This window comes from Coffea eugenioides, chromosome 9 (genome assembly GCF_003713205.1).
Source record: "Coffea eugenioides isolate CCC68of chromosome 9, Ceug_1.0, whole genome shotgun sequence".
Lineage (NCBI taxonomy): Eukaryota > Viridiplantae > Streptophyta > Magnoliopsida > Gentianales > Rubiaceae > Coffea > Coffea eugenioides.
In genome coordinates, this window is record NC_040043.1 from 23,633,568 (window position 1) to 23,648,628 (window position 15,061).

The 15,061-nt window shown below is 37.9% G+C and overlaps 1 protein-coding gene and 1 long non-coding RNA gene across 2 annotated transcripts; both read left to right on the forward strand.

Annotated features, from left to right (window-relative positions):
• The first annotated feature begins 1,255 nt into the window (after positions 1–1,255).
• LOC113782374 lies at positions 1,256–3,183 on the forward strand. Its single transcript, XM_027328268.1, has 2 exons — positions 1,256–1,328; positions 1,415–3,183. The coding sequence occupies exons 1-2, from the start codon at positions 1,256–1,258 to the stop codon at positions 3,181–3,183; spliced, it is 1,842 nt and encodes a 613-aa protein (XP_027184069.1).
• A 3,411-nt stretch (positions 3,184–6,594) lies between these two features.
• LOC113783769 lies at positions 6,595–7,792 on the forward strand. The gene is made up of 2 exons (XR_003469972.1): positions 6,595–6,813; positions 7,533–7,792. It is a non-coding gene; the product is annotated as an uncharacterized LOC113783769 (long non-coding RNA).
• Positions 7,793–15,061: the final 7,269 nt, after the last annotated feature.

Consider the following 15,061-nt stretch of genomic DNA (forward strand, 5'->3'; position numbering starts at 1 on the left):
AAATTTTTGAAACATGTTTTATTGTGTAAGTTTTATTGTAAGGTAATTTCTTAAATAATTTGTATATTGAGTTGTCCAAACCCAAAAAGATGTATATAGACACAAACAAGCACACATATATATATATATACATGCACAAAAAAGAAACCAATATCAAATAATTTATTTGATATTTATAGATGAGATTAAGGAAAAAAAAAAGAGATTAAGTATGAAAAAAGAAACCTGAAAAAAAAATTTGACCAGGGAAAAAAAAAAGAAAAAAAATGTATGAAGCTAAAGGTGTGAATCCTGGAATCTCAAAGATGTGCTTAGATGCCAAAAAAAAAAGAGCGCCAGTCTGAAATCTGAAAGAGGCGCGAGGCGGGTGGCTGAAATCTCTACAAAACGACGTCGTTTTTGGTTGTTCACACACAAACAAAAGTCTCGCCGCTTCTCTCTTCCAACACTTAGACAAATTTCATTCTCAGTCTTTCCTTCCTATGGTGAACTAACCCTTCCTTCCCGTAGATTCGAAATGCCGCTCGCCACCGTTAGCCGCTGAAGTCCGCCGCTATCCACCACCATCAGCAGCTGAAGTTTGCCGCTACCCAGCAACTTGAGCTTTATTCTTCAGCCTTTCCTTCACCACTGACGATGACCCTTTCTCCCCTCCATTGACCCGCAACCGCGTCGAAATGCCGCTCACCACCGTTAACCGCTGAAGTCCGCCGCTATCCACCACCATCAGCCGCTGAAGTCCGAGCTATCCAGCACCATAATTTATTCTTCAGCATTTCCTTCACCACTGACGATAGCCCTTTCTCCCCTCTATTGACCCGCAACCGCGTCGAGCTCTTTAGCACCAGCAAATCCGAGGCAATTGGGGAAAGCTATACATTTCTCAGGTAAGTTCAACTGAAGTTTGTTCTTTGTTCTTCATTTCCTTGCCATTTTCGAACCTACATTTTAATTTTCCCCTGTTTTTGTTAGCTCATTATCCAATGGCTTCTGTCCTGCCCCCGAAAGGCTTCATTTCCTTGCCATTATCCGAGGCAATTTGGGCTTCTGAAATGTTGCATTTTACATATTACTTTTCTTGATATATGATACTGATTTCATGGCTTTTCATATGAATTTTCATATTACTTTTATGGCTGCTTTTCATATGACTTGTAGCCTTAATTTTTGAAAAGGCTAGTTAACAAATTATTCTCTTTAGTTTGATATTAGAAAAGTATTTTGTACTAAAGGCTGATGTGTCTATATCTAGGACATGGATAAAACTTGGATGAAGATTAGCAATAGGAAGGACAAGGCTTATGAACTCGGAGTAAAAATTTCCTCAAGTTTGCATATTCTCAAAAAGTTGAAAATCAGAAAATCCCATGCCCATGTACACAATGCAATAATTTTTGTAACCAAACTAAAACAGTTGTGGAGGATCATTTATTGACTCAAGGCATTCGTAAAAGCTACACAAGATGGATACACCATGGGGAACAATTTCGACACCAAAATTGTGGGGATAGTACTAAACATGGGGATGGAGAGGAGGATAGTGATACTGAAGATTTAAATGACATGTTGCACGACATTGGGACAGCACAATGGGGGGACAATTGGGCTGGTAGGGAAGAATCAACGGATGATAGTCTAAATGCGAATCATAGTGACACAGATAACTTTCTTAAATTGTTAGAAGATGCAAAAAAGGAGCTGTATCCAGGGAATCATTTTTACTCAAAGCTATCCTTTGTAGTCACTTTGCTCCATTTGAAAACAATGAGCGGGTGGACTATAAAGTCCTTCAATGCATTGCTGGAAATTTTTAGGCATGCACTACCTCCTGAAGCCACAGTTCCCAAGTCTTTTGCTGATGCTAAGAAGCTCATTCGAGACTTAGGTTTTAAATCTAAAAAAATCCATGCTTGTGTCAATGATTGTGTTCTCTTCCGCAAGGAAAATGAAAATTTTGACACTTGTCCAAATCTAAATTGTAAAGAACCTCGCTACAAGATGGCAGGTTCAAGAGTTCCACGCAAAGTTTTGCGTTACTTTCCTTTGAAGCCTAGGCTGCAACGATTATATACCCACAAAGAAATAGCTTCAGATATGAGATGGCATAAAGAAAAGTGTGTGCATGATGATAACATCATGCGGCATCCAGCAGACAGTGAAGCATGGAAACACTTTGATAGGTTGCATCCGGACTTCGCCGTTGATCCTAGAAATGTGAGGTTAGGTCTTGCAACTGATGGTTTCAATCCTTTTGGGACCATGAGTAGTGCTTATAGCATCTGGCCTATTTATCTAGTGCCATACAATCTGTCCCCTTGGAAGTGTATGAGAGATCCTTTCTTTTTCCTATCAATGCTAATTCCTGGGCCTAAATCCCCGGGAAATGAGATTGATGTTTACATGGAGACTCTAATAGATGAACTGAATGAAATGTGGCTTGGTGTTGAAACATATGATGCATATAGTGGCAAGAAATTTGACCTCCGGGCAGCTTTACTATGGACTATAAATGATTTTCCAGCTTATGCAATGCTGTCCGGATGGAGTACGAAAGGGTATCAAGCATGTCCTATTTGCATGGTTGAGACAACTTGCGTACATTTACCACACCGAAAAAAGTTGTGTTACACAGGTCATCGCCGCTTCTTACCCATTGACCATTCTTGGCGGCGAGAAAAAAAACCTTTCAATGGCAATGTGGACTTTAGGAATCCTGTTGCACCTTTATCTGGAAATGAAATTTTGGATCAGGTGCAAAATATGGAGGTAAATTTTGGGAAGACCAAGGCGCAATCCAATGCAAAGAAATGCAAGCGTTCTAAGAGTGGTTTGAACTGGACAAAGAAAAGTTGTTTCTTTGAGTTACCATATTGGGCAGACCTCCTTCTTAGGCATAATTTGGATTTAATGCATGTGTCAAAAAATGTCTCAGAGACTGTCATTGCCACAATTATGGATATTGAAAACAAAACCAAAGACCACTGGTTGTGTCATCAAGATTTGAAGGATTTGGGTTTGAAAAAAGAGCTACATTTGATTCCAAATGGCGACTCTTATATCATGCCACATGCCTGTTATAGCCTAACCAAGGAGGAGAAAAAAAAAGTATGTGAGTTCTTGAATTCTGTCAAATATCCAGATGGGTTTGCCTCAAACATTTGCCGATGTATAAAGAATGGCTAGTTTCAAATTTCTGGAATGAAAAGTCATGACTTCCACATTTTTATACAAAGGCTACTCCCACTTGCAATCCGTGGAAGTTTAACAAAAGAAGTTCGGCAAGTGCTATTCGAGTTAAGTGAATTCTTCAAAAAATTATGTGCTAGAACATTACATAGAGAGGTTCTGGAGGAGTTAGGCCAAAAAATTGCAGTCATCTTATGTAAATTAGAGAGGTTGTTCCCTCCAGTTTCTTCGATATAATGATGCACTTGATGGTTCACTTGCCTGCTGAAGCTATCCTTGGCGGTCCAGCTCAATATCGTTGGATGTTCCCATTTGAGAGGTAGAGAGTTGTACATATAGCCTTGTAAGTTTTTTTTTATTAAAGACCACTGCAATCTTCTAATTTCTTTTATTTTCCTTTGAGAAAGACATATGGCAGTGCTGAAAAGTTATGTTGGGAATAAGGCCCGGCCAGAGGGATGCATTGCTGAGCGGTACATAGATAAAGAATGCTTGACATTCTGCTCTATGTACCTAGACAATATTGATATGATATTCAACAAGCCTGAACGAAACAATGATAGGGGATATAATACTGGTGAATTGTCCATTTTTTCATGCCCTGGTCGTCCATTTGGAGGGCCCAAAAGGGGCAATTTCCTTGACTCAGAGCTGGAAAAAATTCATACATTTATATTGAACAATTGTGATGAGCTTGAGGACTATATAAAGTAAGCTTTTAATGTTAATTAAAGCTTGTACCTTTATTCTATATTTTGATATGTTCATAAAAAATTTATGGGTTTATTGTTTTTGTCTATAGTGCGGATAAAATGGAGTTGGAGACAGAGAGTGCTGAAAATGTGGACCAAAGGCACGATAGAGAATTTGCAAAATGGGTTAAACAGTGTGTATGTTTGTAGTGTCATTTGGACAGCCTACTTTTTTTATCTCTAATACAATAAATTACTGATTTAGGTGAAATTGTCCTTACTAGGTTATGTATGGCAGTGAGGCTTCCAATGGCGAGCTTCGAGCATTAGCATTTGGGCTAGACAACCGAGTTTGCATGTATACGGGCTGCATGGTTAATGGGTATAGGTTTCACACGGAAAATCGGGAAAGGCAAAGAAAGACTCAAAACAGTGGTATTGTAGTTAGAGGTGAGCATGGTAACAATATGATCGATTTTTATGGTGTGATACAACAAATTATTGAAGTAAGATACTGGCTCGGGGAAAAAAAGGTTATAGTATTCAAGTGTGACTGGTGGAAGACCGATGATAGTGCTGGGATGCAAGTGGACAAAGAATGGGGTATCACAAGTGTCAATTCGTCCAGAAAATGGTATGAAGACCAACCATATGTCCTCCCTCAACATGTCCAACAAGTCTTTTATCTTGAAGACTAGAAACTAGGCAAAAACTGGTTTGTCGTCGAGAGGTTCAGTCCAAGGCACTTGTATGATGTTCCTGAAGATTTAGAAAAAGAACCAATTGTTGAGGAAATATATCAAGAAGAAGCAACTGGGGATTTCACTATTATAATAGACCTCGACAATCCACCATTACTTTCAAGAGAAGACAATGAGATACCGAAGGCTGTACCTTCATCCATTGTACATGCTGAGAAGTCAAAAAATAGCTCAAATGGCACCTTTGAAGACTTCATTAATGATGATGATGAAGTGAATGAACATGAGTCTAACAATGAGGAAGACGAAGAGGAGATTCTTAGTGATAATGACATCGATTCGGAATAGGTGAAATTGATGAGGACTACATGACACTAAGTTTAATCTCTTTAACTCCGGCTAACTAGTTTTTATTCCTAAATTATACTATGCTGTAACACTAACTTCTTGTTACTTTTAGATGGCTGGACCAGGAAAGCGAGGCCAAATGCTGCAGAGAAAAGCTCAAGGTGCACAACAGCCTGCAATACCTAATTCAGTTGGAAGCAATCAACCAAGAAGTGCATCCAAGAGTGTATCCTCAGAGAATGCAATATCTATCACTCCAACTTCTTCACCTAGAGAAATTGCTAGTGAGAGTAGGATGATACACCCTCAGACATCTGAGTCTCGTGCATCCGGAGAAAATGAGACTATTCCAGTTTCGGATGAGCAAGAAAATGGTAAGTTAGACTTCATTTTCACGGCTGAAATTAAAAACCAAGTTTCTATTTCATGACTGACTTTGTTAATGTGGTCAAAGTAATGTATGGACTGATATTTGTTAATAGCTATGCTGCTGTCAGCAAGAAGAAGAGGACGTACACGAAATCTATCATTATCAAAAAAAAAGGAGGCTAATGAGACGCTCACCATTGAAATTGATGATTGTATTCGGCGGATTGTTGGGAAGGATTCTCAATACTTCATCACAGAAGGGGGTTGTGTTGTTAGGAAGGCTGCTAGGCTTAATGTTCCAAAGTGGTCCCATCTCAATCCCGGTGACCGAGAAGGCATATACAGCACGGTTATGGTATTTGTTGATCCGCTAATACTCTAATTTCATCCAGAAAGTATGAGAGATTTTACTGCTTTAGATTTGCACTACTTTTGCACTCAAATCTTCCTTAGATTTAATATGTCATTTTCACATAGATTTGCTTGGTTTTAAGTAGATTGCACTGTTCTTGTAGGATGACTTTCGATTTCCAGAGCACATCACCTCAAAAACTGCTATTAATAGGCAGTTAAACACACAATATCGAAACCATCGATATCGGCTTCACAAGTATTTCCAGAGTTTTGAATCAAGGCAAGAAGCATTGAGGCAAGTTCCTGAAGGTGTGAGTGAAGAAGATTGGAAGTGACTGGTCAGCTACTTTGAAAATGATGAATTTAAGGTTAGCTTGTCAAAATAACGTATCCTTTTATTAAATTTCAGATTTCACTTCACAAATTTGCTAATCTTTGTCAGTTAAAATTTTCACTAATTTGTGGCAGAAAATTAGTGAATGTAACAAGCAAAATCGTGCCAAAAATGACTGCCACACTACTGTTGGCACAAAATCGCTTGCAAGAGTTGTTGAGGAAAATGTAATCTGAAACCCAGCCAACACTTGTACATGTACATCCTTTTTGTCATATGACTGAAAATGAAAAAATTGAAAATTTGGACTGAAAAGGAAAGAAGATGTCGAGCTTTTAGAGATAGACATGTTTGAGTTAAGTCGAAAGTCAAAGAAGTTAGGGGGGCTGGTAAATGACAAAGCAAAAGAGACCTTGGTGAGCTGTTTCACTTGGATAATGGATTTTTAAATTATTGACATCCATTCCAGCTACATAATGATCATATTTTTTACTTGCCTAGGACAAAATGAGGGAATTGCAGGCTACAACTTCAATGACTAGCAAGGAAATATGTGAGCAAGAACTTGGTTACATACCTGGACACATCCGCGGTCGTAGTACAACCAAGAAGCAAGCTGCTGAGGTAGAACGCTGGAGGCATGAGATTGAGGACAGCCGAAAAAGAGCAGATGAAGCAGAAAAACGAGCTGCAGAAGTAACTCAACAATTCACTGCTCAGCAAGAGTTGATTAAGACCTTGCAACAGCAACAAACAGAAACAAGAAGCCTGTATGATGAGTTAGCTAACCAGCTGAAAGACTTGCGCAAATAAGCAACTTCTGTGTCAGGTATAAATAAATTGTTTGCTCTTCATAGTTATTACAATTGAGGCACTTGAATTCTGGTTCTACAAAATAGAGATTCATTTTTAATACAATTGGGTTGCTTGATGTCAATTTAGTTGCTTGATGGCACTTGAATTCTGGTTCCACCAAATCTGATTCCTGTTTAATGCAATTGAGTTGCTTGAGGCTGATTTAGGTGCTTGAAATCTTGTTCATGTTTAATTACAGCCATTGAGGTGCTGGATGTTGCAACCAAAACTTTAGTGTTTTTAAAGTAAAGGTGTTTGAATGTTGGGATGTATTCCACTTTTTTCTTTGTCGAACTCATTTAAATTTTTCTGTATCAGAATTTTTTTTTTGTGCTAAGGAAAAAGAGGCACCTGTGATTGTGTGTGTGTGTGTGTGTTTTTTTTCTTGATATACTGTGTGGTTCACGATCATCTAGGCTCTCAATGATTTTAGGATTTTATTGTTGTTATTGCATATATATTTGTGAACATGCAGATATTTATTGTGTTTGTATTGTTATTCTATATTTCACAGAATATACATTCACTGTCTTATTTGCTATAATTTCACTTTATTTTTGTGTTAAGCAATTTACTTAGATTTCTATAATTTCAAATTAGAGTGACATTAGTTTTTATAATATGGTGCCTATCTAGAAGTGTAGTTCCAGTTTTAACACCAGTGCTCATTGCTTCAATTTTGGTAACGTGTAGGTTCTAACACGATTCCCAAGAAGAAGAAGCCAGTCATTGCTGTGAAGATGGTTTTTGATTTGAAGACTACAAGGCCTATCGTGCTCATGTTTTGTTCTAGATGGGAATCGTGCTCATATTTTTGTATAGAACTTTACTACTCTCTATTGTGGATGGGAAATCACTAGTATTGTAACTGAATGGCTTATTTTGGATGGTGCATGGTTTATGACTCATTTGAGGCAACATTTATATATATATGTATTTGGGTTGATCTTCTATTGGAAATGAATGTTGGCTTTCTTTTCGTATGTTGGCTTTTTTTTTCTCCTTGCTACTCAATGAACGTTTTGTGATTGTTGGCAGCTATGTTGCGTAATTAACATTAGATTATTGCTTTTTACAAAAAAATAAATGACAATAAAAAAGTTGTCACTGCCAACAAGTTTCACTAGTGACACCAGAAAGTCGTCACTTTTTATGGATGGAAAACAATGACAACAAAAGTCGTCACTGAACGGAAGCATAATGTGACAACTCCAAGGGTTGACTATGACAAGAATTTAGCCAGCTTAGTGACAATAAAAGTCGTCACACAATGTACAACAATGAGTGACGACAAGAGTCATCACAAAAGCGAAATCGTTTGTGACGACTTTCAACAGTCGTCACATGGACCCCCTTTTGTGACATAGAACTAGTGACAGCTCTGTGACAGCAGTAAAAGTCGTCACTGACTTTTTTTGTGATGACTTCTGAATTTTTAGTGACGACTTTCGCCTGTCACAGAAACGCAATTTTCTTGTAGTGTGGAAAAATACTTTCGGGAAGGTAGTCAACCAAACATCCAAAGTTTCGAAAAATCCTAAGGCAGAACTGCCTTGAACTTTTTGTTTTCCATTCCAAACATTTGACCAGGGAAAATCCTTAAAACATGATTCATTTGTGTAGGAAAAGCCTAAGGAACATTCATGGTACATTTGGTAAGTGTTTTAACTCCAAGAAATTCTATTGGCAAGTCCACAACAAGCCTAGCATCAATTTTGCCCAAAATTTAGCCTTTTCAAGAACAGGGCAGGTTTCGTATTTTGATCCCAAATCACTCAATTCAACTCAGAATTAAGCATGGTTGATGGCATTAGAAAATACATTCATAAAACTATAATTTCACAGAAGAAATTGTTTTGAAATTCAGCACACAACTACCTCAAATTCGAGCCTCAAGTTGTAGCTTCTGAACTTCATTACAGCAAAACAGAGAAACAGGACAGACATCTGTAAACGGTTGGTACGGAATACTCGGGTGGAATTAGGGGTTACATTTTATAACGTTAGAAATCTGGGGATGTCTAGCTTCAAATGCCACTGACAGCACTTGATTTTGACGTCGGAGTACAAAGATATAGACGAAACACGAAGGCTGTTTGAGCATTACGGGAAAAATTTTCCAGGTTTACTAGCTTTGCAAGATTAATCCATTTGACCAACCAAACCTCAATATTTTTCGGTGAAACTTTATACACCATCTATACAACATATAAACATCATATACAAGCCATCAAACCTTCAGAATTTCGCAAAAAAAAGCACGATCAAAACAGGGGCAGAATTGGAAATTTTTTCAGCCATGCATTCCTTGAGGTTTTTACTTGCTATGCACCATTAATCTACCAATTTGAACACCAAACTAACATTAAATCCATCATCAATCATCACAACAGCCATCATCCAAGAGTGGGAGTTTATAGAGCCCACATTCAAAATTTTCCAACAATAACAAGCCACCCACATGAATACAAGAGCTTGAAGGTGTACTAGAACTTCCATAAATCAAAACTAGAAGGTTTGATCATTACTTACTTTGGTTGATGAGCTAAGCAGAAATTTCGGCCCTCTCTTGGTCCAAGAAAACCGTGGAAAGCTCCCTTCTTTTGTAGCTAAATGAACTCTTCAAGTGTTAAGCTAAGTATGGTTAAATTTTGGTGGCATTTGGTAGTGTTTTTGTTGAAGAAATGAGGATGAAAAATGAAGAACTTGGGTGTTGTTTCTGCAGCTTGATGGCCAGCTGTTCTTGTGAGGAAGAGAGAGAGAGTTGATAAAAAATGTAGCTTCCTTGGGAAGCTTCAAGGTGTGGCCCAAGTTGGTGCAAAAGTCAACTCTCCTCCGCACGTATACGCGCGCGTTTTGGGCTCGATTCCTCTCGAGTTTATTTCACTAGTGCACTAAACCTCCAACACACTTATATTCATACAAATTTTATTCACTCTTAATTGCCCCAAAATAATGGTTTAAAGTCCCTCAATTAATCGCGCGCGTGAAAACGCGTATTTTCAATTTATGCGCGATAGAGTGAAACCTTCGAGAAATTCTTATAACGATCGTACCACTAACTATCACTTGAGTACTTAAACCTAAAATTACCTATTTTAGGACCATTGTACATGTCTCCAATTTTCCGAGCTTATTGTACTCCCAATTGGCTAAAATTTCCAAACACGTTTTCACTATGCTCATTAATCGAGCTTCCAAAAATTAATTTTTGAAACGAGTCACTTTAAAACTATAATGAAGTCATAATTCCATGTATTTAAGTCTAATAAGGTTAGAAAATATTATTCGGGGCAAATATCCAAATAAATAATTAAATGAGCCAAAAATAGGGGTTTAAAAATTGAAAAATTTGCGGGTCCTCACATCCTTCCCCCCTTAAAAGAATTTCGTCCTCGAAATTCATACCTTGATTTATAAATAGCCTTAAATACTTTCTCCTCCCGTGTCCAATTTTCATCACTCTTAATCTTCCCATTCAAAACTCATACTTGTTAAACTTAACTATTCTCGGGTGCCATTCATGATCTTATTACAGGTCTAGAGACGTGGAGCAATAGAGTACATATATGTATAAACCGTAAAATCATTTAAAAGCAAGGTAAATTTTCATATGCCATAAAAGATCATAATAATTGCACTAAGTTATAATAAGTTCATCAAATCATTTCAAAAGAAAGGGGAAACAACAAGATCAAAATGTGTTAAGTCGCAATATACAACAAAAGGATGTCATCCCCTATACCAAAAAAATTACAACCTCTAAAAGTGCCAGTCTATGCTAGGGTAACACCACAATCCCTATTTGTTGAGTAGAGTCAGATTCACCCCTACTCGTAGAATTTGGATCCATCTTACAATCATCGGCATTAATTATTCCTTCCGGCACTCGATTGATTTGCAGTGGATTTAGCAGGTTGTTGGGAATTTCCTTCTCCCTTAGAAGCTTTAGGACAATTCGAAAACTTATGCTCGGTACTACCGCACCTCAGACATTTTCCTTGTTTTCTCCAGCACTCGGCCTCCGTGTGGTTAATCTTGCCACAGTATGCACAAGTTACATGAGGAGTCACGACTTGACTAGTTTGGGGGGTATCGCTCGGGTTACCCCTCTTTCTAGCATGAAATGTGATGCCCCAGTCCGTTCTTAAGGTTGATATTAGGTTATATTCATTATTTGTGCGATAACATTTGGTTTTGGGACTACTTCGAAAACCCTAAGTTGGGGTTAGGATTGAAACCCTAGTTTTTGTATTAATTAAAGTTCGAGTGGTGATTAAAGTTAGCTATGTTAGTGTGTGTTTTAGAATAGGTAAGTATAGGATTTGATCTGATTTATCGGTTAAGTGAGTTTAAAAGTTAGAAAACCCTAAAAGCTAGCAAAAACCTTTAGCGTTATGATGTATTAGAAGTTTAAGTTGGGTTTAAAACCCTAATTTCACCCATGACAAAAAGGTTGTTGTTTAATTGCTTTTATGTGGGATTAAGTATAGGTGATTAAGATAGGAAAGTGATTAGTGAAGCAATTAAGTATGATTATATGTTTTGGACTAGATTAAGTTATCATTTATGGAGTAAATTGAAAGCTTTTCAAATGTTTAAGGGCAAGAGTTGATCAAATGCAAAGTTGAAGTTGTAAGGGCTTGAGAGCAAAAATGAAGCTTTTGTGTGATTGGTGGAAATAGAAATATCTTCCAAGGCTTTGACCATCTTGTATATATCATAGGATTTCCATAAAAAACAAAACAAAATAAGAAAGAAGAGAGAGAGAGAGGTGGCCGAACCAAGGAGGAAAGAAAAGAGAAAAATTTCCTTCAAGTTCTTCATCTTCTAGCCTTCCATCTTGTTGTTGGAGCTTAAGGGATTAACTTGGGTACTTGATTGTTGAAGGTTGATCAACTACAAAGCTTGTTTGAAGGTAAATCACCTCTTGTGAAAGTTAAGTTTTGGGGTTTTACTCTTGAAGTTATGCAAGTGACTTTTGTGGTGATTATGCATTTTTATGGGTTGTGTGATGATTATTGAGTAGTTTAATGGTTAATTTTAGTGATTTATTGCTGCTGGAATTTTGGTCAAGATAAGAAAGAATTAGGGGTTTCTTGATAAACATGTTAGTTAGCTTTAATCTTGTGTTATTGAACTTGTTATGGTTGTGTTTGATGATGTATTTCATTTGTTTGGAGAGTGGGTGGTAGAAACTGATTTGGGGTTAAGAAACCCTAGGCTAAAGTGAGGAGTAATTGCTTGGTTAGGGTTAATTTGGCTAGGGTTTGTTGCTCTAATGGTTAGATTAAGTTAATGAATGCATATGAAGTTCAATTAGAAGGTGTAGATAATATGTGGTTAGTTTGTGGAAATTGTATGGTGCAATTTCGGATCATTGGAAGCCTTCATAGGAGCTGGTTTAGGGTGTGTATTTGGTGTGCATTTAGCTAGAAAACTTGCATAACAATCATAGAACGGACCATGCGTTTGCGACGCGCAAAACCGGCAAATCCGGGTAAGCAGGGTAGCCCAGTACCTGAACTTGAGCTCCATGTTTCTTGATACTACGTATTGATTCAGAGGTTTCTCAAAACATAAAAGTTGTAGCCTCTTAGGTCCTGAATATGCCTACAAAATTTCAGGTCAAAAGGATCTCTGTAGCCTGAGTTATGGCCAAAATAGTCGCATCTATTCTAAACTCAGAATTCTGCCGCGTTTCTTGTTTTAGCCTCTGACCATGTTCTGTCCGTTTTGATAACGTATGAACTGGGTGTTGACCTCTTCAAAAGAAATGTATATCTTGGTCTTATCTTCGAAACAGTATAAAGTTCATCCAAATCCGAGTTCCGTAGCTTCAGTTATGACCAAAACAATATCGGTTGTCAGAACTGCCTTCGAATTTGGACAGTTCTGGCAGGGATGTTTGGACCCATTTTTTCTCATGCTCTGTATTTATTCAGCCTTTGGTCCAAACATGAAAGTTATAACCTTATGAATGAGTTTTCTAACGCCTCTGTAATTTCTTGATTCCGATTTCTGAGCCGTGAGTTACTGTCTTTCAAACAGGGCCTGTTTGGTAAACCGAAATGAAATGGCTGGAACTATTTTGTGCATTTTTGACCAATACCTATTGAGATATGGGTTGAGATGTTTAAATAAAAGTTGTAGCCCTTCCTCGTAGCTTCGAAACGGTGTCTCATCCACCTTGATCCGATATTCCTAGCCTAACTTTTGATCAAAACGGTTTGAGATGGCAGATTTGGCCGTTTCCGTTTGCCATTCTGCGCGCGCGCGTGTGTCCATTTTGCCGTTTCCGCACTTGCATGTGCCGATTTTTCCGTTTTGCTTATTTTGGGCATGTTAGTGGCCGCTTGTGATATAATGTGATGCAATCTTCTATTTCAGACCGTGGTGAGTTAGGCGGAGCTGGTGGGGCCTACTACTACCTAACACGCACGAAGTGGTTTCTCCTCTTGTACTACTTTTGTGTTTTGAGTAAGTATTCAGGCCGTATGTGTGTATAAACTGCTTATGTGTTTTGATGTGAATAAAAAGGGGGACTTAGGCGAGAGTGTACTTGATCACACTCGACCTAAACCCTAGTTTGTACCTATATTTCTTTATGAGATGTGTATACATGAATTATTTTGGGTTTAAACCCCTTGAGCTTGTAGCTCGGGGTGACGTTTGTAAGTTGGGGTTGATCTTCCGACCTAGATGGACTATTCGAGCCGGTCAGGGGTTGGTCGAAGCCAGTCCAACTTAGTCTGAGGTCACCAAGTTTGTGAATCCGGTTCACCGAGAATGTGAACCAAGTTCGTGACCCGAGCTTGTGACTCAAGCTCAAGTTTGTGATTTCATTCGCTCGAGCAAGTTTGTGAGGTGACTGGCCAGTGAGGGTGATAAGGTGTTAGGTGGGAGTACAAGTGGAGTTCTACGGACCTTATTTGTGGTCGACGAAGTGTCGGCAGGAGGTCACGCATGGCAAACGACTTGGCTTTGGAGCCAACCTGTATCCTTCATTTGTATTGTTACTTTTGCACTTGACTTGACATTTTATGAAATAGTTGTTTATCTAAATGTGCAATTTATGATTTTACCCCTGTTTACTTACTAAGCATATAGCTTACCCCGTTTCCTTTGTTTTCCTTAGCAGGGGACGACGCGGGGAACTCCTTGGCACATTCACTAGTATAGTTAGGTTTGCTTGTAATAGTTGGACAATTAAGATGTTTGTTTTTGTTTTGGTGGTTTGTATAAGGACCCTCCTTAGGGTCTACTTTCTACTGGTTGTTATCATAATGTAATATAGTGGTTTGACTAGCTGCTTTTGGGGATGTAAATAGAACTCTTTCGGAGTTGGCTATTGTGAATAGTACGCTTGTGGTTTATGTGATACCCCAAATTTTAGGATACTATTTTTGTTTAATCTCAAAGAAAGGATGACAGTTTCTTTATTTTATTTTGTCTTAAAACATTGTGTTATTTTAAAAAAAGACTAGAAACCTTACTTGTACTTTAAAACCCTAGTTTACTTGTGACTAGCAGGTTATGTTTAAATCCCTCATATTTAACTCAAAACCCTAATTTTATTCTATGGAATTGTAAAGTTTGAGAACCCGTAAAACCCTAATATTTTTCCTAGGGTTTATTTTCCCTTAATTGCATGTTTTCCGCATTTTCTGGCTTAGAAATATTTTCTTAGTGGATTTTATGAGCGATTATAGTTTTAAGATGATTTTTCTAGCATTGGTGAATTTTTAGAAAATTAAGAGTAAATAGTGGACGTGGGACCCACTAGTGCGAAAAGTTCGGAAAAAAATTCGGCCAATAAGGTTAAGTTTCGGATACTGTGAAAATTTTATCGGGTGTTAAGTGATAAGTAGAATGGGTGATGTGATTGATGTGAGAGAGAAAGGAAAGATAAGAATGCATTTATGGAGGTGACAAGTGTCACCTCCTCATTGGATGAACTTTAAGAGCACTATTCACAATTTTGACTTTTTTTGACCAAAGGATTAAATATCCCAAAATTCACCAAAAATCACCATTTTCTTCCTTGTGTTGGCCGGCCCTCTCTCTCTCAAAGAAGAAGAAGATTTTCCAACTTCCAAGCTTCCATAAGCTTCAATCTTCCATCACCAAAGGCTTAGACTAGATTCTAATCCATAAAAACTTTGCTTCTAGTGATAGTAAGTGTGTTGGTGAACTTTGTTTGAAGAGCAAAGGTGTTCAAC